Source organism: Xenopus laevis, chromosome 4L, assembly GCF_017654675.1.
Source record: "Xenopus laevis strain J_2021 chromosome 4L, Xenopus_laevis_v10.1, whole genome shotgun sequence".
In the NCBI taxonomy this organism is placed as follows: domain Eukaryota; kingdom Metazoa; phylum Chordata; class Amphibia; order Anura; family Pipidae; genus Xenopus; species Xenopus laevis.
In genome coordinates this window covers 66,403,596-66,427,741 of record NC_054377.1, presented here as the reverse complement: position 1 = coordinate 66,427,741, position 24,146 = coordinate 66,403,596, and the positions used below count along the sequence as shown (strand labels likewise).

The following is a 24,146-nucleotide window of genomic DNA, read 5'->3' as shown; positions in this document are numbered from 1 at the left end:
TCTATAACCAATAACAGATACTTTATTATCAATCTTTACTAAAATCTAAACGATTTCTAAAGTCCTACAGTACATTTTGCTATGGGCTAAAAAAACTACTTGCTGCTGCTTCTCCATTTGGATTGTGACTATAAAGGATCTTTGCTTTGCAGTGAGAAGGATAATAATAGAATTCTATGAAGTGTCAGTTACATTGCACAGGCCTCGCTAATGTAAAACCCACATGGCATTCCTGTGGCACCCCTGCAACATCATTTGGCAACAATATCACTGTAACTCCTTCATTAACAGAAGGGCCAATTCTTCTACTAAAATAGGCTTGTCAACAACATGATTGTTATGCTGTCTCTGGCCCTCACTGCCCATTCGGATATGCAGCTGTCTTAAATGGAGGTAAGTATGTATAGCTACTGTATATACTTTGTGTGCATTGTTATGGGTTTTCACAGTATATTGGTTAAGAGTTATCTGTTAACTAGACACGGTCTGAGGTTCTAAAAAGTACAAGCGGGGGTGAAAGTGCTTTTTCTTTTATGGTGTGCTGATTTGTACAGTTTCACTCTGAAGGCACGTTTCTACATTCTATATAACTATAGCTATAAACAGATAGAGGTTCTGTACTGGGTGGATATCAGTCTCTGCTCTCAGTCACTGGCTATACAGTGCAGGTCCCACAGTGTCCATTTCATACAACAGTGCTGCTTTCCACTCAGGTAGTTATCAGCATGGTTGTGCCACAGTAATGTCCTAGCATGGACTGACCCCTATGCAGGCTTCAGAGAAAGGGCCTGAAACTTCTTGAGACGATTAGCTGCAGCAACCACGTAGAAGTGTTTCTAAGAGAGAAGAAAATGTTGATATCGATATTAGCATGGCTTATTGGCTGCAGTATTTTATGCAGCTAGTAAAAGTGAACAGCTAATATGGCAGTAGGACAAGAAGATTTAGTATTCATAGCATAGCAGATACAATGTGCCCACAAATGTCTTCTCTTCAGCACCCAATTATTAGGCAAGTGTAGGAAAAATTATAAGAACTTACTTTCCATTTCTTTTGTGCCATGTATTTCTGAAGAAGGATCTGAGACTTCAAGCGGACTTTGTATAGCTTGGCTTTAATTGGCAGGTTGACTAGCCAGTCATGTTTAAGACACTGTCCTGCACTAAGTCTACAGCTGCAAGGGTAAAAAACATTTTAAAAAATTTAAAAAATCATTTAATCCTGGGAAGCACATGCGGTGATGGTTGTCAGGCATGCACACCTTGCTCATATCAATTAGCATCAGTTTCATAATATAACATAAAGGTGGGTAGGCATAGACATTTTGTAACCACTTCATGAACTCTTTGGGTAGTCCCGTGTCCTAAAACCTTGACACATTTTTATCATTATAGCAAATGAGCTATAATAAATATAAATAATAACAATATAAATAAATTAATTTACCTCTTTTCTTTAATCAGGAGTTTGGAAATAAAGTCTTTGGCCTCCTCTGACACCTGCTCAAATGTCTCAGAGTCAAAGTCCCAGTTGCAGTTTACAATGTAATTCATAGTCTCTGCGTCACTTTCTCCCAGAAAGGGGGACAAACCACTGAGCCTAAAAATAAACAAAAATTGGTGGGTTAGATAATGTGCAGTCTGCATATAAACATTTGTGCTGTGTATTGATTTGCTAAATGAAACCCCCCCACCAGCATACTGATTTTATAATGCCAACTTTCGGTGATTTTTTTCTAAAGTACTAGCAGTCATTTTTTTTAAATGAATTTCTATAAAAAAAAGAATTTAATACAAAAAAATAAACATCTATTATTTCCAATAACAGCATATAAAAGGCACACAAAGGAATAGAAAAAAAACATATGACAGTGGTATAAACATGTTTAGAGAAATAAGGGGAAGCACCTAATATTACCCTAAGATTCAGACTTACAGAGTAGGAGCATGCCACCAGTAATACTACAAATATTGAGTGAAAGGTGAGATTCTGTTAGGTTTGGTTTGAGATGGCTTGATCCAGGTAGAGATCGCTAGTTGGCAGGGGCTATCCTGGCACCTCCGCTGCCCGAGGCAGCAGCAGCAGTTGCTGCCGCCCCCTCCCCCATGCGCTTACCTTTTTGTGCCTGAGGGGGTCCAGGGGGGTCCACCAGGGCAGTAGAGAGGGCCAGTGCACTAGCGCAGAGAGCCTAACTGCGCTCTCTGCGCTAGAAGAGCCGAATTTCCGGTTTTAAGTAAAAAAATTTCCTTTTAAAGTAAAAGGAGCGGCATCCTTTGCAAAAGATTCGGCCGAATACCGAACCGAATTAGGGATGGGAAGGAGAAACCGTTTTTTATTTCCTTGTTTTGTGACAAAAGGTCACCTGATTTCCCTCCCTGCCCCCTGGGCAGAAGGATTTGGCCAAATCCGAATCCTGCTGAAAAAGGCCGAATCCAGAACTGAATCCTGAATTCGGTGCATTCCTAAATATAAGCAAAGGCAAGAAATTCCCAAGAGAACTTCCTCTTGGAGAATTTAGCCATGGGATGGGTTATTAGCACAAGTGCTGTAAAGCGGCATGTGACTCACAATAGTAGAGTATTTAATGAAGTTTTGACAAAAAAATCAAAATCGGGGAAAACTGAAGCAGGGAGAGATTTGAATCCTTGTTTCGTGCATGCACACTCGTGCCTATTGGGCGGTACAAGAACAGAGAGAGTGTATGGAGAGTGTTGCCAGACTGACAGGAGACAGAGGAGGTGTCTTTTCCCGCACGGATTGTATCAGGGCACAAGCAGGCAGTTTGTACAGGAGAGCAGCGCTATTGGACAGTTAGTAGAGACACATCATAGGGGGCGGGCTCAGTCTATCGCTGGGAATGTGTTGCTAAGAGAGCCAGACACTTTACAAATGCCTAGGCGGCTCAGCGTATGTTTGCAGGACAGTTTGTTGAGCCAATTTCTTTCGGCTTGTTTTGCTCGCTGCAAAAAAATGTTGACGTCCATAGACTTTAATGGGTGACAGCAACATTTCAATGGCGGCAAATTTTTGTCGAAGCGAAACAGGTCAAATTCGCCCATCCCTAGTCCCATACCTATACAGCATTTTTCATCATGTAATACCCTTGGTTTATTCTTTTTTCTTACCTGCACTAAACCATTCATATTGTTCTTTTGTAGTTGCTAAGTGTACCTATGTGACTCTAGATACCCTGACACGACATGAGACCTCTCTCTGCACTCAGGATTTAAATTAGAGGTAGGTAGGTATGTAATGTGTCTGTTTCAGACTGGATAAATAGAAATAAAGGTTGTACTTTATCCCACTCTGTGACTCACAGCATATACGTAATGACTCCCACACTCCACATGTCCGTTGGAAAAGACACAAAATCATAATTCACTACTTCAGGGGCCAGAAATTCTGGAGTGCCAAAATTCACCTTCAACTTCTCCCTGGGTTTGTACCTAGAATAAAAACAGCACAATGCTGTTAAAGGGGAACTTTTGCGAAAATGAAAATTTAACATGAGCTTTATCATACTGAAATAATCAAGCCATTGATTTGATAGAAAAGTCACTATTAGTCTGAATATAAACCAACATAACTGTACAAAACTTACCTTCTTGCTAATCCAAAGTCAATAATTTTAATTTGGTTACCCGTTTGATTGACACACAAAATATTTTCTGGCTGTAATAAAAAAAAATGGGGGAATTATCATTTCAATATATATTCTCTTCTGCTGTATAGATAAATGCCATGCTCCCCAGTGTCCAGTATTTATCAACTGACCTTTAGGTCTAGATGCAGAATATACTGCTGGTGTAAATAGTACATTCCTTCACAGATCTGCTTGGTAAACATTATTGCATCCAGCTCTGTCAGACTGTAGTTTTCATCTGTAATGCGGTCAAATAGTTCTCCACCATCCAGACTGAAATATAAGAAACCACGTTTAGAATTTGCACATATAAACTGCTACTGTATAGGAATGTTTTTTGGCCATTACGTAGTGGCATCACAATATAGGTCTAGGGCAACAATATGGCACCTAAATGTGAATATGCATAAGCTAAGCTACAGTGTCATTCATAACTTTCTTGTAAAGGTAAACTAAAGGATCAGAATAAGAAGAATTTCACCGGCACACAGGAATTGTAGTAGCAGGGCAAGCCCTTGCAATTTTATTATGCAGTAGTGCAATGTTTCGGGGTCACGCCCCTTTGTCAAGCAAAGGGGCGTGACCCCGAAACATTGCACTACTGCATAATAAAATTGCAAGGGCTTGCCCTGCTACTACAATTCCTGTGTGCCGGTGAAATTCTTCTTACCCTTGTTGTGAGGCTGCCGATTCCTCTATCACTGGGCACCAGGATAAGAACCTTTGGGAGTGTGTGGTGTGCGGCTTCTCCATATTCTATTAAACTAAAGGATCAACCTAATGTACAAATGTGATAGAACTTGAACGCAAAAGCGTGGCTCTTGATATTATCATTAATTAATATAACATCTTGTTCCTGATGTGCACACTGAAAGGCATCAGTGCTGGTCCAAGTTGTATTGGTGCCCAAGGCTGGGAACCCTATCATCAAACAGCCCTTGCTGCTGCTGCTCACAAGTCATACAGCTACTGGTTGCTCTCTAGTTTGCCTTCTACTGGTTGTGCCCCCACCCAGTTGTGCCCTAGGCCTATGTTGTACCCTAGCCTATGATTAAGTGTCCTAGTGACACGAAATGCGTCAGGCGAGAGATGACAATATAAATAAAGCTTTCATTTTTTATCCAATACTTTTTGGTCTGATCAATACGTGAGTTTACCAGTGTGCCCTGCACCAACATTTACGCTGTGTACCCTAGGCAGATATGGTTAAAAAGGGACAGATTTATATGTGTGTAAAAGGTTTCAGTGCCTGTTTTTACACAGTCCCTCACTATGTATAACAAGGAATATTCTACAAGCATAAAGCTTAATAGAAAGTGTTAGAGATATACTCCTTACAATGTAGCATATCGGTGCTGGAGAGTCTTTTAGTCCCAGTTTGAGATCAATAATGCTTTACAGGGATGCTTTTCTTTTTAGATCCGCCATCTATTGTACACGACAGGCTGTCTTGGATGTGCCAGCCTCATAGGTGGAAAATAATTAACATTTAGTGAGACCTGCTAGCCTGCCCAAAAAGATACCAACTATTATATATTGATATGGAATTAGAGGTTCTCCTATGGAGGGTAGCCTCCCTAAACAAATATGTCACCCTCTTTTCCTGACCAGCCTGTTGACATATTCATGTAAATGTGGCACTGGATGAAACTGTGAGTTTATGTGTCAATCTGCGCCATTCTTTTTTTAGTATATGAGTTAAGGTCCTCATACCTCTGAGAGAGAGAATACAATTTTATGTATGCAGATTCCCCTGTGAGGCCCCCCTGACTTGGATGGATTCTGTTCTCATGCTAGCCTTGGTCACTAGTACCTGGCCTTGAGGGCAGAGCCACCTGTTTGACTGTAATAGAGCTGCTGAATAAAAAGCTAAATAACTCAAAAACCACATATAACAAAAAATGAAATCCAATTGCAAATTATCTCAGAATATCACTCTCTACATCATACTAAAAGTTATCTCAGAGGTGAACAACTCTTTAAATGTCAAGCAGTACATTATTAAATTTAATGATGCCAAACCCAATGCACCAAGGACAGCAACAGAAACAAATGAATCTTCCAACTTACTATTCCATTATCAGGGTCAGGTCGTTCTTGCATTCAAACGCATCATAGAGCTGTATCAAGTTCACATGATTTAGTTGGTTCATGACATTGATTTCATTTTTTACTTCATCCTGATAAAGAATGAAATAATTCACTCATTTACATGCAATAGAAACTAGCAGCTAGCATTTCAACTTTTAATGGGAACGTTTCTGTATAAGTGGGAAAATAAAATGAAACCTTGGCTGACAGTTTAGAAACACCTGCATGCTCACAGAGCTATCTACAATAGACTAGTGTATAAGTATCTGCATTATGCGTTTGGAGGGAAAATAAAATGTAAAGAAAATCGAATTAACAATTAAGCTCTTATCATAAAAGGTTTCCATGGAAATACATGACTGATGGTGTTGTTTGAAAAATCTACACATAAATTGAACATGCATCGATTACCCTGTCCTTTGCTCCTTTGACTCTGATTATTTTCGCCGCTAGCTGAAGCCCAGTTGCTTTTTCTACACATCTGTGAACTTGGCCAAAGCGTCCCCTGCTGAAAAAAATAGTGTAAGTAAAAAAAAAAAAAGTCACAGTAAATATAAAACTAAATTTAGGTCCTAAAATATAGACAAAAAAAAAAGACTTGTCAGATTCCATGGGGAACAGAAGCCCTTTGTGACAAGCAAATAGTAACAGTATACAGCTATATTTACTATGCTTTGGGGAAGGTCTTGTGTACTATTTCTGTAAAGCATTGTATTGTAAAAATAGCATGGCACCCAGCAAATTGTTCTGAAAGGCCAATGGCATAAATCTTGCTGTGCACAGTGGATTAAAAGCAACCTTTTATCCAGCTGTCCCACAAAGGCAAACATGCTATGTATCTTTTGTTCACTTAGATTTCATAACCAGACTCTGGGGAACTGAATAGCAACTCCAGTGCTGTGTGTGTGTGTGGCCTTGTGTTTCTAGTTCAACATCACTGCTTCCCATAGTGTAGTACCTGCATAAAATGTATAGCCTCCATTTTTGAAGAAAATGTCATTTTGAGCAAGTTTATAGGAAATATAGACATGTGTGGCAGTAGATGATTGCAGAAGACTTTTACCATTTATTTGTCACTGAGCAAATATGGAAATCTAAAAGGAGCACCGTTTTACACAATTTAATACCCTGTTTAAAAGGGTGGTTCACCTTTAAGGTAACATATTTATTATGCTGTGTAAAACGAAATTCACCGAAAAAACGGCGTAAAAAGCTGTGTAAAATAAAAGGCAAATTTATGAAGGTGTGTGTTATATTACGTCATGCGAACGCCAGATGTGCCGCTGCTATTTTACACTGCTTTGGCGGAAGTCACTTTAAGACAAAAAAACATCTTATGCTGATTTTTACACAACGAAGCCTGGTGGATGTGTGTTGTATTATCCCACTGTTTTTTACACATCATAATAAATAGGCCACTAAGTATGTTACACTATATACTGAGTGACTCATTCCAAGCAACTCTTCAACTGGCCTTCTTTTTTTTTTTTTTTTTTTTTTTTTTAATTATTTGCCACCTAACTCTAACTGACCCAAACTAAAAACAGTAAAAACAATACAAAACAAAAAAAACACTAAGGCTATAAATGTATTGTTATTGCTATTACTCATCTGTCTATTCAGGCCCTCTCCTATTCATATACAAGTCTCTTATTCAAACCATTGCTTGGTTGCTAAGGTAATTTGGACCCTAGAAACCAAACTTCTCAAATTGCAAACTGACGAGCTGCTGAATAAAAAGTTAAATAACTCAAAAAATAAAAAATATTTTATTAAAAAATAAAAACCAATTACAAATTGTCTAATGGCTCTTAAACTCGGGGCTGTACTCACAAAGACGCATGTAAACGCCAAACGCAGGTTGGGACGCAGCATGTTGCATTTTACCTGCGATCGGCGCATACATGCTGTAGAGTCAACAGCTTGTCTAAATCATCCGACCTTCTTCATGCTTTTCCTTCACATATTTATTATGTTAAGATTACATAAGAAATAGTTGTTTGTTAAATATAGCAATATTCATTTTCTCATCAATCAAAATTTAAATAACATTTTCCATGGAACAGAATGCTAACAATGCTTTTATGAATGTAGATCCTAATAGCGCAACATCACTAAAAGTAGACCCTGCATTAGCAAAGTATGGGCACTCCTGCTCTACATCATTCTAAAAATTAATTTAAAGCTGAACAATCCCTTTAATTACCATAATACAGTCAAACATCGGAGTTTCCAACACATTCAGCAGTGTGGTTTCCAAATAATTCACCAATGCATAGAGGGTCTAAAACTATCCTAGTAATACCATTTTGACTAGCTTGCTGTTTATTACAAATGACACTGACATGGCTGATGAGTACATAATGGTAGATAATAAATCTAGAGCTATCGGTGTGGCACTCTGGAATTTTCTGGTTACCTCAGTAACTTGACAGTGGATTAATTATGCCCATTAGTTGAGTTAAGGCAGGAACTCCATTCTAATTCCGGGAGATGAGTGATGAACTTTTGGAATTTACTCTATCTTTTGGACAAAGGCACGCTTATATATTAAGGGTATACATTCCACAGAGGTGCCAGACTTACAAAGAAATGAGAGCAGTACTGATGGGATAGCCAGGATTTTGCCAGCCTCAGCTTTCCATGTGTCACTTAAATTGGTGCCGTACTCTGTGTATCGTCACTACCAGGTGAATTGTTCTGCAAATGCTTATGTGGCTTTACCACAAGTGTAAGTTATACACTAAATGGCAGTGTGTTGGGAGTTTCCTTAAATGAGAAGGATCTAGGGGTCTTTGTAGATAACACGTTGTCTAATTCTGGGCAGTGTCATTCTGTGGCTACTAAAGCAAATAAAGTTCTGTCTTGCATAAAAAAGGGCATTAACTCAAGGGATGAAAACATAATTATGCCTCTTTATAGGTTCCTGGTAAGGCCTCATCTGGAGTATGCAGTGCAGTTTTGGACTCCAGTACTTAAGAGGGATATAAATGAGCTGGAGAGAGTGCAGAGACGTGCAACTAAACTGGTTAGAGGGACGGAAGACTTAAATTATGAGGGTAGACGGTCAAGTTTAGGGTTGTTTTCTCTGAAAACACTTTACAAGTACATTAGAGGACATTATAGACAAATAGCAGGGGACCTTTTTATCCACAAAGTGGATCACTGTACCAGAGGCCACCCCTTTAGACTAGAAGAAAAGAACTTTCATTTGAAGCAAAGGTAGGGGGTTCTTCACAGTCAGGACAGTGAGGTTGTGGAATGCACTGCCGGGTGATGTTGTGATGGCTGATTCAGTTAATGCCTTTAAGAGTGGCTTGGATGATTTTTTGGACAGACATAATATTAAAGGCTATTGTGATACTAAACTCTATAGTAAGTATAGGTATGGGTATATAGAATTTATGTGAAAGTATGGAGGGGTGTGTGTATGGATGCTGGGTTTTCATTTGGAGGGGTTGAACTTGATGGACTTTGTCTTTTTTCAACCCGATTTAACTATGTAACTATGATTTAATTATGTAACTATGAAAATACAAGCAAAACACCAGCACAGCAGAGCAGTTGCATGCAGGGTTGACGATGGTGCGTGCATCATACAAACCTAATGCTCTTTGCTCTTTGTCTTGAACAGCTAGCATTCAGTGAAGTTGCATAGGGTGTATAGTAATTGGTGTTCCCATGCTTGTTTTGGTAGGGACAGGGGGCAATCCAATAATATGGATTGGTGGCTCCACCAGACATTGACAGTTTAGAGGTTTTGTAAGAGTGTTTAAAGGAACAGTAACACCAAAAAATATAAGTGTTTTAAAGTAATGAAAATATCATGTAGTGTTGCCCTGCACTGGTAAAACTGATGTGTTTGCTTCAGAAACACTAATATAGTTCATATAAACAAGCTGGTGTGGAGCAATGGCGGAAATTGAAAAACGGCTATATGGAACAGGTTAACTAATGGATAACAGATACCACCATTAGACAGACAGAGCTTATTTGCTATCTGCTGTGTAACCTGAGACTTTTCTCCTTTGAATGGCTGTCCCCATGGCTACACAGCAGCTTATTTATATAAACAATAGTAGTGTTTCTGAAGCAAACACAGCAGTTTTACTAGTGCAGGGCAACACTGCATTATATTTTCATTACTTTAAAACACTTTTATTTTTTGACATTACTGTTCCTTTAATAACTCCAGGGCTGAGCAAATTTCACTGCATATCAATCAACTGCTATGATGTATAGCAGGCAGGAAAGTATTCTGACAGTCAAGTAAATGATTATTTTTAAAATGTTTTATGGGCATCTAATATTTGACAACTTATGTAGAACAATTTAATGTGTCTCAAGAAGGCACAGAGAACCTCATGTGACTGTTCCAAAAACAACCATGTCATAGTCACAGCTGTCCTTCATAAACTATAATTGATCTCTCAAAATATTCTGCAGTATCCATACCATGAGTGTAGCTTGATTTTATTATTCATGTAAAAACTTGCTGTTGATTGGTTGCTGTGTGTTACTTGACTTTAGCAATATTTGCACATAAACTCTTTTAATGTGTTTTTGAGCATCTTTAGAGTTCCCAGAAACAACTAGTCGTGGTTATCCTGAGCTCATGGATGAAAAGCTATTAACCCCTTCCCAGGGTTGGTGTAAGAGTTGGAGCAAACGCTTATTTTCTGTCCTGGATACTCACTGAAGGATATTTATGGCAATATTTTTAAACATCTGTCATCTTTTTAGAAGCTATAGATACCTGCAGAAACGTGGCGCCATAAATGTGAAAAACCTCTGCTTTAAAGGAATGGTGCCCCTGAAGTAAGGACATATCTTAAACACGATTGATCAAGAATAACATTTGTGCATATATTAGTTTCATTATTATATCCAAATCAATGATTACAATGGATTTCACACTTGCAGGGAAAGAAAGGGAAAAATGAGCTGCAATTGATTCTCTTGGCAGGCATCAAAATTTGGCACATTTTATAACTTACCCTCCTAAGACCTCATGTTGGCTGACAGAATAACATGACGACAAGATTGCTTGCTTAATGCTCACTATGCGATGGTTGAATGGTGCAGGCGGGGGAGGACAGTCATCTAAATGAAGATAATAGATACAAATTAGATAAGCAACGTCACTTTCTGTTTTGTTGTTTTTATGAAAACATGATATCAACTGATAATAAACAAATATTTAGCAAAGTTATGTTGCATGGATTTGCCAGAAATATTGGTACAGTGTATGTTACTTAGTGCTATAATTGCTTGGCCAATTACATAAAAAAAACACCTATCTGCATTTAAAGAGATACTGATATATGAATAAGAAAAGCTGTTGGGCTGTTGCTTACCTGCCCTTCAGGGGTGTATAAATAGATGTATTGCTATTGAATTATCTTGCATATAAGTAAGATTAATGTCAGGGATGTCACTTGAATTGAAATGTCATTAAGCTCCCCATATAAACTAAAGCCAGAGTATAGCGACAGTGATCTCTTTGGCAGCCCAAATGCCACTGTTTGGAGAACAGCAGATCAACCCCACTGCCAAGTATGTACATAGAGTTGTTCATTTTTTCCAGTATCAGTAGTAAAGCTGTGGAATGCCCTAAATGAATCTATTTAAAATATGCCCTAGAAACTTTCAGACAGGGTCGGGTGAAATAGGAAAATAAGAGGTTCCATGTACTCATTCTATAATGCTATTTGGACATCCTTCTAGCTACTTTATAGAAAGGGTTAAATAGGACTCTTTGCCACTCAAACAGGTCCTCATCTTTTTTTTATGAAAGCTGTTATCCAGCTTCACATGCACACTCACTCAATGATCTGGGTCTCTGTGGTTCTTAAACAATTTATTTGATGGAACTTAGTGGTAAGGAAATTTCTACAATATGTTAATGCAAGAGAGATAATAGTTACAGACTAATGTAGTACTCACTCTGGCATACAATCTACAGTGTACCAGGGTCTCCAAGATTAACGTCAATGGATTCTCCACAACCCTCAAACTCCACATTTGAGACCTTACAATGGGGGATCAAAACAATGAGGCTAACCCCCTTCCCGTCTCAGTGGCGCTTAAGACTGATCTTAATGAACAACTAAACATATTACTCTTTGTAAAGTGATCATAGGCCACCAGAGTGACACTGAGCCTTCAACTCTGTTTTCTGCATCATTATTGACCCAGCCTGTTTTTTGGATTTCCATCTGTATTGCTGTACCTACGGTAGTTTGACCTTCTGCCTGTTCACTGACTTTCCTTCTCTTCTTTCTTTCCTTCAGTTCTTGATTCTGCCTAACACTAAAATGCCTTGCCAAAGAAGCTATTGTAGCCCTTCTGCCTCTCTTCCAAGTGTCCAGTCCTGTTATCACTTTTAAGTGCTTTTCTGTTATAGTAGCTGGAGGAAAGATGTTTCATCATCTTGGCTTCCTGTGACAACTACCTAAGTAGCCCTTATTCATGAGGGTCCTTTTTTCCATCTTCAATTGTGGTGCTATCTTACCCATTGGTTCTTTCCTTCCTGGAGTATACTTTACCCCTGGTTCATTGCACCATTTACCCTCTTCTATGATGGGAGTCCAACAGTATTAACATATCTTTCACCTGCAATTATGAGGACACCAGCTACATCCCTGTACCACTGGGAACCTCCGCACCAACATACAGGGGTATATTTATCAAAGAGTGAAGTTAATAGTGAAGTTCCGCCACTAGAGTGAAATTCCGCCACTCTCCATTAATTTCTATGGGATTTTTATAGGCGTATTTATCAAAGGGTGAACTTTCACTTTCACCCATTGATAAATACGCCTTTCAAAATCCCATAGAAATTAATTGAGAGCTGTGGAATTTCACTCTAGTGGCGGAACTTCACTCTTTGATAAATTTACCCCACAGTATGTTATGCCTACAACTGAATGGCTTACACCTCCAAACTCATCTATTCTTTTTTCAGTTAAAGGAATGGATCCCTTGTCATTCTGGAAACCTGAAAGAACATTTAAATATTTAAGGGGGGGAAAAAAAACATTTTTGCAGGTTTTCTATTTTGCCATCCTTAGGCTCAGTTCCAAAATGCCATTTAGCAGAACACTCACCAATTACATGTAAAAAAGATTCCTCAGAATCATCTGACTTCTGTTCAGCTATGTCTCCTATTTGATATTCTTCAGCTCCTTTTCCATGGTCTTCTGTTAGTTGTGCATGGTCTATGTCACTAGACCTTTGCTGTCCGACAGACTTCTTATCACAGCTCTCCTGCCTCTTCATGCACTTAGTGTTTTTGTTACATGATGGCTGAACATTTCCAAGTTTTACACTTAGAGAGGGTTGTTTGTCTTCCGCTATAACTTCCTGGGAAATATCAATGCCATGAAAGGCTGACGTTTGTTTCACCGTGTCTATTCCTGGAGTCATTATTTCTGTTTTTTCTATAAGTTGTCCAGAAGTATCTGTCCTGCAAAAATTAACCATAATCTTTCAATACAGCCTTGATTCTCAAAGTTTTTTTATATTAAATGGGAAATAAAGTTCACGGGTACCTTTACCTCCTACACAAGTGCAGAGCTGCTGTCGGTTGCAGCAACCACGTTTAGCTGCCGGACTTACTGGCAGTGACAACAACCAGGACCATGTGCACTAAGAGACATATACAGGGGATCCCAGAACTTCTTAGTCAGTAGTGGTAACATGTTTAGTTCCACATTTAACATATATGTTATTCACTGAATGCCAAATTGTAGTAAATTGGGACATACTTGGTACTGAAAAGATAACTGTGTATAATGAATACATTGCACATTTTATAGGGCTACGATTAATTAAACACATCCTATATACTAACCGAAGGCCTATCTATGTCCCGAGTGGAGGGGAGGCAGATGCGCACGCAACTTCGGTTAGGATCTATGAGATGCGCGCGCAACTTCAGCCGAAAGACATAGATGCGGCCTTCGATTAGCAGATGTGCTGGAAGGTTAGGATCAGAACAGGTTAGGATCGGGGAGGCAGATGCGCTGGAAGGTTAGGATCTAGGGAGGCAGATGCGCTCACCGTCTCCTTCTGCCTCCCGCCGCCTCTTCTTTCCTGCTCACTCAGGCGGCGACCGCTGGAAGGTTAGGATCTAGGGAGGCAGATGCGCTCACCGTCACACTAGGGGAACCGGTTGCGTACCTGCACGAAAGTCTGTATAAGCGTCGGCCATCTTGCTACTCCTCTGCGACTTTGTCATCCGCCCACTGCCAAATCCGCCCACTAAAGTCTGTATAAGCGTCGGCCATCTTGCTACTCCTCTGCGCGTTTGTCATCCGCCCACTAAAGTCTGTATAAGCATCGGCCATCTTGCTACTCCTTTGCAAGTTTGTCTAATGGCGGCGCTAGCGTCACTCTAGGAGGGGAACCGGTTGCGTACCTGCACGAAAGTCTGTATAAGCGTCGGCCATCTTGCTACTCCTCTGCGACTTTGTCATCCGCCCACTGCCAAATCCGCCCACTAAAGTCTGTATAAGCGTCGGCCATCTTGCTACTCCTCTGCGAGTTTGTCATCCGCCCACTAAAGTCTGTATAAGCGTCGGCCATCTTGCTACTCCTTTGCAAGTTTGTCTAATGGCGGCGCTAGCGTCACTCTAGGAGGGGAACCGGTTGCGTACCTGCGTGGGTGGCCATTTTTAGCAAAACGGGCTATATTATCTCCAAAAAATATTGATGTTGACATGATAAACAACCAAGTGATTGCATTACTTCCTGGACAAAGCTGTGTCTTTCTGAGTACTGACTGTATTGATTCTGAAGACGAAAGTGAGAAACTTAACTTCCCATTAGAATATTTAAACACTATCAACAATGCTGGATTACCACAACACAATCTTATACTCAAAGTAGGAACAATAGTCATGCTGTTAAGAAACCTTAAGGGTAGGGGCACACGGCGCGATTTCGCCGCGATTCTGCGCTAAGCGAGTTGTCGCTGCGTTTTTTAAGCCGAAATAGCTTTGCTAACTTTGGCGCTGGCGTCAATGCAAATCGCGGCAAAATCGCTGCGCTAATTCACACGCGGCGATTCGTTTTCTATTGTCGTCCGAAGTTGCCTCGCTGAGCGTTTCCGGGCGACAGTAGAAAAAGAATCGCCGCGTGTGAATTAGCGCAGCGATTTCGCCGCGATTTGCATTGACGCCAGCGCCAAAGTTAGCAAAGCTATTTCGGCTTAAAAAACGCAGCGACAACTCGCCCAGCGCAGAATCGCGGCGAAATCGCGCCGTGTGCCCCTACCCTAACACTAAGCAAGGTTTATGTAACGGTACACGGTTGGTTGTGAAGAGCATGAGACAAAATGTTATCAAGGCAGAAGTGCTTACAGGATCCCATAGCGGTGATACTGTTTTGATTCCCAGAATTGACCTTACCAGTTCTGACCAGGAATTACCTTTTAAACTTAAACGACGACAATTCCCCATTAAGGCTGCATTTGCCATGACAATCAACAAATCACAAGGACAAACATTGGATAAAGTCGGCATTTACCTATCTGAGCCTGTGTTTGGTCATGGTCAACTTTATGTTGCATTTTCAAGAGTGCAGCGTTCATCTGATGTTAAAGTCAAGATTTTAAGTACAGCTCACCAGGGAGAACTCATTCAAGGACAGGAGAACATTTTCACAAAAAATGTTGTTTATAAAGAAATTTTTCAGTAACACTTTACTACCAATAAACTCAAAATTTAAGAATTCTAATAGCAGATAGGTAATAACAAGCAATAGGCACAGATTCACTCTACATCCCCACAAATTAGCGTCGCCAGTTGCTGCCTGGGGATGCAGAGTGAATCAGCACCCATCGCATTTTGCTGCCTCACTGTTGTTACCATTCTTTCATTAACGATTCTTTAGAGAATCGGGGGTTTACTGGTTCATTTATAATGCCCTAAGAGTCTGCATTAAAAGGAGCATTTTGAGTATGCAAGCACAGTCCCCAAATAAGAGATGCTGTTGCACTTTTTTATTTTCTGCATCCTACAAGTACCTTACCTGACCTTTAGTTAGCATATAGGTGTTGACTAAAGCACTAACAAATAAAATTAAAGTGCTGTTGTATAATTGATTAACCTTTGTAACGCATCTCATGGAGTATAATATAGGTCCCTGTTATGTAGAATATAATTTAGCTTAGTGGTATGTGGTATATTAACCATAGATCAATGTATTCATATGCACATTCTCTGCACTTCACTGATTATTTAGCGATGCAGAATGATAGTAAAATATTATATGCCACCACTTACTGGAGTGATGATTACACAAATTACAAATAGTAACATGTTTGTACTACTTTCCTGTAGTTGTATTTTATTTAATTTACAGGGGTTTGTCAAGAAGCAAGAAGTGCTAGCAGGCTAGACATAGCAACATCTAGTAAAATACTGTTTAAATGAAACATTTAATAGATAATTACAGATTTAAATATTAATTTGCCTTTGTAGTTACACAAAGAAGTGTACAGTTCCTGAGAAATCACGTGTTGTTTTCAAATGTTAAGAGTTGGTTAGAGGATATTGTTATGCATGAACATAGCCAAGTTCGGACTAGGTCACTATCAAGAGACCTCTTTATTTTTAGGAACATGCATGTGCCAAGTAGTCATTCCCAGTGCATAACTTTTGGAATCTATGGAAGTCCTGGACTATGGTGTTTTTAATGTTTAATTCAGAAGAATCTCAGAAGGGAGTTACTAAAAGTGCTGCCCCTTTTATATGTACAGTATATTCTAACATGTTGACATAATACTTTATAGGACTGTTCTTAACATAACAATCAATAGACCTGTGCTGCTTGTTTGTGTAAGAAGTATACTGTATGAATAAGACTGTTCATAAGAAAAGGTTAAAACTAAGTAAGCTTTATCAGAAAGGTCTACTGTATATAAATACACCAGTAAACCCTCAAAGTAATGCTGCTCTGAGTCCTCTGTCAAACACCACATGTCTTTCCTTTTATTGTGCACCCATGGGCTTCTGTATCAGACTTCCTGTTTTCAGCATAAACCTCTAGGGCTAGGGCTTGAGCATGCTCAGTTTGCTCCTCTCTCCCTTTTCCCTCCCCCCCTCCCTGATGTAATCTGAGCAGGGAGAGACTCAGGCAGGAAGTTACACACCAAGCTTATATGGCAGCTGCTATCCTAAACAAACAGAAAGAGCTTCTAGAGATGTTTACTCAGGTATGGTAAAGCATTCTTCAGAAAAAATATAGTGTTATATCTTGCACTATTGGGCTAATCTATTGGAAATAAATTACTTTGGCAGCTTTCCTTCTACTTTAAGTGCAGTTGAAAGCATGCACCTATACTAAAAACAACTTTGCCCTAATAAAAAGAATATATTTTGTTGCTGTATTTGTCCTGTCTTGTAGCATGACAGAAGATATACCGGTACATAGAAAGTGTAGGGTGTATGATACACTTCATTGCATCTGGTGTGCTACAAACAGTGGAAACTTCACAACACATGAAGACTATAAAAATAATATATGATTGAACCATCTGTTGATTTATCAAAAGGGTTCATTACAAAGCATTACAAAGCATAGTGGAACTTTTATCTGACCATGAATAGATTGTATGAGCTGCCCAGGGGCAACATAGTATAGTTAACTGGCAAATTAATTGATGTAGTGAAATATATTTAGTAAGTAAGATGTATTAATCCCACAATATAAAGTCATATTTTGGTACCTTAGAACTTGTTCTTTACTAGGTTGTTTCAGTTTTGACAGTGAACCAGACTTGTTGATGGATGCAGAACTATGATTTTCCTCCTTAGTTCCTGAATAATAGTCCTTCTGCCTAGTGCTCTGCTCTGTGACTTGATTGGTAGAAGCCTGGTTGTGCTGAGCTTCCACCCCAAAATGTTCCTTCTTTGTCTTCTGCACACATGTTTTGGAGCCTTGTGCATTTTCACAATATTTAGATGTTTCTTGGTTCAATACTTTGGAGTCGAATTTGATGGTTGGACTCTGTGCAGAGTTTTGGCTCAGATCTTCAAGTGTGCTGCTTTTTTTGCTATCTGGAACATTAAAATGTATTACATACTGTAGAAGAAAACGCAAACTTTACTCTACCTGATACAAAATACAAGCTGCACTACAGATGTCTTTTTTTATATTTAAGAAGAACTACATGGTATGTTTTATGCTATTTCCCTTTATCAGAACATCACTGTTTTTAAACCCATTTTACAGTGTGACCATCTGCATGAATCTTTTGATCTGTTGTATAGAAGTAGGTGCACATTTCCATGTGACTTATCACTGCCCTTATGGGTACATCTATGTGTTGTCTTAGTCTTTTGACTGGCTCAACCTGTCACCTCATTATTGCTATTTTAGATAAGATCCCATCCCCAGTCAGTGACTCAAGCAGTAGGTATCCAGCCAGCTGCTAACCTTCCATCAGCCCCAAGTGGCCAGCTGTCCAACATAAGAATACAAGTTACCATCTAAATGTCCTGTCCCTGCCTTCATGGGGTCTGTCTATTGTCTACCACTAGGGTGCCTATATGTTTTTAAACCATCATAAGCAAAATGTGATTGCATGTAAGGATTGTGGGTTGAGATAAGCAAATTATTGCTACAGGTGGTGCAGAGGTTCCTTTTAGTGAACTTTTCCCGACGCGCATCCGCCACCACCCGCCCTAAAATGACGTTACAAAGGGGCGGGGCTGAGAGGAGTGCGTCTATAAAAGTTCAACCCTGAAGTCTTTTGGAAGGTCGCAGGTGGGAAGAGCAGTCAGAAGAGCTCAACCTGGACCCGGAAAGTGGGGGTGCGAGGTCGGCCCGAACCAACCCGACCCCCGGGTATCGGGCTGGCACTGGCCCACACATCACTAGTTCCTTTGTATAGGAATGTGAGTGGGCGTCCCTATAGTGGAGAGGAATCTCTTAAGTTTTCTCCATCTAGCCTTTTCTGAAATAAAGGTCGTTTACAGTAGTTATACAACTACTGTCTTGGCAGCTCAGTTAGAGCTGGTAGTGTTCACCTCTTTTCTTAATTGTTAATAAGAGATTTTAAAGGATGAAAAGCACTTACCTTTAGTAAATCTCTGTGCCTCAGCCTGCCCCACTCCTCTGTTAAGTTCCTGCTTTGTATTGACTTCTTTCTCTTCAGATTTGTCTTTAGCCTAGTGGAGTGATAAAGACAACAGTAATGGAAAATGATCATACCCAAAAAAACTCCTTTGTAATATGTTTGTATTGGAATTTATACATCTTGGATTATTCAGCAGCTCTGGGCAGTCTGCGACACTAAAAATATCTACTTAACATAAAATAATATATTGAAAATGGCTATAAAGTTGTTTGTTGTCTTGTAAGGCTTTCTTATCTATTACTATTCAATGACTTAACATATTAATTGCTCAGAATGCTACATTGATGTACAAATTTGATTTAGACCACTAGGGTCAAAATGCTCAGTTACAAAGATAATCAGAATGGCAGAACTGCTGCTCTGTGAGAGAATGAAGACATAAGCATAGAGAATGTATTTTCTCCCCTTTTCAAAATACTTCATATTATTTTCAAGCACAAATAATTTTTTTTTTCCAACCTGCAGTAAAGCATTACGCTTTGTTATTGGACCTTAATGCTCAATAATATACATTTTATTCAAATATTTACTTTTATGTTAGTACTGTCTGTATAATGTCCTTTAATTTTGTTTAAAAGCAAGTCTTTCAAAACTGTAAACCTGCCGGTATCAAAGACAATGTACTGTATGAACACAAGAACCATTGTGAATAGCATTTGGATGGGCACATCGGTTTTTTTTTTTTACACTTTTCACTGCGCCATGTGATAATAAATTACCATATAAAACTTACAGAATATGCATTGTACCATCAACCATGCATATACCAACACATGAATATTTTTGTAGATGTTCTGTATTGATGGTAGTTTAATGCTGTGTTTAATGCCTAGTTTAAAGATGCCAGTCTTTGTACAGCTACAAAGAAATTAACATTTTTAGAATGCTTTAATTGCTTAAGTTTGGGTAGCTGGAGAATGTTACTCTGTTAACATAGGTTGAAGGGTTGTACAGCACATCTTTGCAACAACAGGTTTCCCCATAGCCTGTGTAAGGTCTGCTATATGTCAGCTGGATGCCTAATTACCAGTGAAAACATACCACCACTTGGGTCAGTATTACTGTTTTAGTTTTTAGGATTTAGTTCACAATTTGGCAAACTCCCAGTAAAGTTTAGATTAGAAATCCTTTGTTCAACTGTACCCTAAGGCTCTGGGTGACTGAGAGTGAAACATAGTTGACTGATGATACTGTTGTGATGATTGTTCTTTAATTTACATATGCAAATTAGGGTTTGGCTTTCAGATCACCAACCTAACATGTCACCAAAACTAACATTTAAATGTGCATACCTAATGTTTTTTTCTTATGGCATATGTTTTGCATTTTAACATCTATTAATTTAAAAAATGGTGGTATGAGTTTATAGGATTGGTTCTTCAGAGCTGAGATTCAAAGAGAAGCATGTCACCTCTGATGAACAAAATAGATTGTTTTTTTTGTTTCCCCCTTGGAAGCAATTGCTTTAGAGAAAAAAAGGTGTTAGCTGTTAAATTTGAAAACTATTAGACAAAGAATCAATGATAGCATTCATTTGAATTTCCATTTGTGCTTATTCTCTGAAGTTACATGTACTTCAAAAAGAAATGTGGCAAGTGAAGGCTTTTATAATTCCAGTGGGATTAGTTCTTTCACATTTTTCTTAAGATCAGATCTTTTAGAAAAAGAAAAAAAAAATAGCTTGAATTGGAAAGATTTTACAGCTTTATGTTGTTGTCGCTACTTGTGTGTGTTTCTATCTATGTAGTTTAATAAGCTAATATATTATTCAGATGATTTAGAGCAGGTATAACAAGCCAGTGTCTTTCCAGCTCCCAGTATGCACTTCAGCAGGGGACACTGATTGCTAGGCCAGTGATAGGTGGAGTTCTGCACAAAACAGGACCCCTTGATTACTCATTTACCAGGATGGGACAATGTAAAATGTACAAACAACAGGTTCAAAGTGCCCCTTTTTTGCATTTTGAATGTTTGACCATTTTTGGCTACACTACCGTTTTACTACAATGCATCCATAGGGTAAGGTAGGTAGAGATCAGTCAGAATGCCTCATAGCTTGCGCATCATTCAAATAAAAGCTTGGAACACTGGGTTCCGCAAGGTGCTGCTTCACCAGCATTGCCCTCTGCACCATAATTCCCGTGGACACAAGTGCATTGTGAATAGGACCTAATTGGGCCAATTTAGTTCCCCATAGGTTGGCATGGGTGAAAAAGCTTTTAGTCCTAGGAACAAAAATAACTGAAAACTACTGTACCTGTTAACCAACACACAATTTTATCTCTGCAGATCCAAGAACCATAAATACCCTGCTGATCTCAGATATACATTAACTCAAAATGATAGGAAACATGTTTTATAATAAAACATTACAGTCTTAAAAAATCTATTCTCATTCAAGCACAATAAAAAATTATTGATATAAATAAACCAATGACTGAAAAATACTTCCTGAATGAACTACTGTTTAAGAAGTCAAATGAAAGAAAAAATCAAAAAGCTATTTTAATAAAAATGCATTGCATTGTTATATATAAATCAAGTTAAGGAAGGAGAAATATAATAATATGCATGTCTTTTGATTGAAGGAAGCTGCAGGGACAAATAAGATATGAACTGGCAAAAACAACAAGTCAATAAATACGACATTACCCATGTGCTTGATAACGTGTCACACAGTTGGCTTTTTTAGTGGCTCCTACTTGGCAAAGATAACTGTGCCCTAGCCTAGAGTAATTTATTATGTCATTGATGTACAGAATTTAAGATTTGTATTAGCTATTTCTTGTATCACAGAGGTAGTAGTTGTACAGGTTAATAAGCATACAATATGCCTAGTAGTTTGGTATAATAATAAAATCAGCAAACACTGATGTTATGAATGAGGTTTTAAATCAACTCAAACAAGTTAAAACTTAAACAAATTATGCTAAATATCAATGTTTGTTCTAAATAACTCGATTTTTTAACCTGCAGATAACAAATGTCTGCCATGCTTGCATTTAGAGAGCTTCACACAATAGACTCCAATTTCATATCAGTAAAAATGTTCCGAACGAACCTCATCTTTGGACTCCTTTTTCCATGGCACCGTACCCTTTAGAATAAAGTCTACAATTTTAGAGTTCCTTAGAGTACTCCCCACAAACGCCACCACCTTGTCCATCGTGGACACCATTCTTTCTAGACTGTCCAACTTCTCCCTATGGATGACAGAATCCTCATGTATCGATTTTAGCAGTCTTATTAATTCTGAGCAAGAACTGTGTCCAGGACTCTGACTAATCTCAACATTTTCATGAAGAATCTGTTGACTGGGCCCACGTAATGCCACCAGCACGTCCATTCCTTTTTCCAACATGTCCATGTTGTGATGCACATTTTCCAGTTTTCCCATAACATCTTCCTGAAAATGTAAAAGCTTGTCCATTTTCTCATTTAGCAGATTTAACTTTTTGTCCATATTGTAGACCCCTCCTGGAGACTTGTTTATGGATTTTGATTGCTCAAATTTATTCTCATACATTTTAGCCAAACAAGTTGCTAATGAGTCTTCCTTACTCATTTTTCCTCCCAAGTCTATTCGGAGTGTCAGCCTTAATGCAGGTAATCCTTCGTCTAATTCTTGTTCTATAGGGAGGCTTTATAGTCAATCTGTGAGTATACGCTGGAAATTATAAATGGATGGGTGTCACATTTTTGACTGCAAGCAGATTAAAGTTACGCTATCAGCCTTTGCACTGTGAGACCTCTAAACAACTGGCTAAACTTGGCATGTAACATTTTTTTTGGGGGGGGGGGATCTGTTGACGTCACTGAGACATTTTAAATTCTTTCCTGAGAGGCTGTTGATGGATAAGCATGTTAAGAATTGACAATGCTAAAAGCTAAAATGTTTAGAGGAACTAGTCAAAGCGCTCTAAAATCTTGTTTTTAACACCCCCTTCCATCCTTGATGGCACAAACAAAGAAGTTAAACTGACATTATACACATTTCAAATTAGGCAAGCTGTAGATGCAGGGGAAAAAAGAATGACTTATTTTTACTGGAAACAGGCTTATTAAAGAAAGAACAACCTATGTCTCGAATTGAAAAGCTTGTCAAATTGGCTGTCACTTGTGGTTAAAAATAGATGACAATGACAAGGGTATGAGCTATATACAAAGATCTGGCGCTAGGACATCCTTGTAAACTGAAACGTTTCACTGCCTTTGTGTTCTGTGCATTTTAAAAAGGCCAGACAATTACACGAGCCATTCTTTTCTCAAATAACAATCTCAACTGAAGAAGAAATAAAAAGAAAATTTAGCAAGTTTAATGTCATTTACATATGGTATGTAATAACGTGGAAAGGCTAATGACAAGAGCCCTTTAGAGCCAATATACATTTTCCTTGTGTCAGTTACACACACATTTTAAAGCTTAAAGGAGAACTAAAGCTCAACTAAAGAAGTAGGCTAGAAACATTGTACATTGAGTTTTGTGCTTCTGTACCAGCCCAATGCAACCACAACCCTTTAGCAGTAAAGCTCTGTGTCTCCAAAGATACCCCAGTAGCTCCCCATCTTCTTTTCTGCTGATTCACTGCACATGCTCTGTGCTTAGCGGCCGACTCAAAATATACAGTACAAATAGGATACAACTATCAATATAAGGCTGATTAGTAATGAATACAGATAATTACTACATGGCAGAACAGAAACCAGTATAATTAGCATCAGAATTTAATAATCAGCCCTGCAGCATCAGCTTCTATTACAGGCCAACCTCATTTTATTTGCGACAACCCCATAGCTTAGCTTCTCAACAGCTGCTCAGAGCACACTGAGCATGTGAGTGTCACAGACACTTTCCAAGATGGTGACCCCCTGTGACAAGTTTGAAGTCCTGGATCATTGCTGCTATTGACAACCTGAAACTTTAGGCTGGTGCAATAAGTTCAGTATATAAAATATGCCATTTTTAGCCATAATCATTTTGAGGGTTTAGTTCTCCTTTAAGGAATACCATTGTGGAATGGTTACCAACTATTTTATCAGGGTTAGATATAGAAGAGGCGAAAAGGCTGGAAAAAAATGGTTTTCTGTATTATTCCATTGTGCCATGTCTGATAGGTGTTTTTAGTATTTACATCAGGTATTTATTCCCCCCTCCCCAATTTTCTTTTGGTTTGTCATAGGGCTGCTGTGACACCATCAGTGAAATGCTCTGTCCTACACAATCAAGAGTAAAGGTGGCCATAGATTGGGCGATCCTTCATTGAC

At 38.8% G+C, this 24,146-nt stretch overlaps 1 protein-coding gene across 3 annotated transcripts in view; it reads right to left on the bottom strand.

The window, feature by feature from the left end:
* LOC108714133 (myosin light chain kinase 3) overlaps positions 1-24,146 on the bottom strand; it is a 34,798-nt gene continuing 10,652 nt past the window's right edge. The window contains exons 1-13 of one of the 3 annotated variants that reach the window (XM_018258050.2): positions 21,943-22,602; positions 18,822-18,912; positions 17,469-17,799; positions 12,844-13,202; positions 10,732-10,837; positions 6,146-6,242; positions 5,714-5,823; positions 3,775-3,916; positions 3,602-3,672; positions 3,318-3,446; positions 1,447-1,599; positions 1,042-1,174; positions 1-836 (exon numbers count right to left, since the gene is read on the bottom strand). In XM_018258050.2, coding sequence (XP_018113539.1) covers positions 765-836; positions 1,042-1,174; positions 1,447-1,599; positions 3,318-3,446; positions 3,602-3,672; positions 3,775-3,916; positions 5,714-5,823; positions 6,146-6,242; positions 10,732-10,837; positions 12,844-13,202; positions 17,469-17,799; positions 18,822-18,912; positions 21,943-22,446 — 2,298 coding nt within the window. In that variant the 5' untranslated portion in view covers positions 22,447-22,602 and the 3' untranslated portion in view covers positions 1-764. Of the gene's footprint in view, positions 837-1,041; positions 1,175-1,446; positions 1,600-3,317; positions 3,447-3,601; positions 3,673-3,774; positions 3,917-5,713; positions 5,824-6,145; positions 6,243-10,731; positions 10,838-12,843; positions 13,203-17,468; positions 17,800-18,821; positions 18,913-21,942; positions 22,603-24,146 lie in introns of those variants that run through there. The other 2 variants (XM_018258051.2, XM_018258052.2) reach the window with 2 other exon arrangements.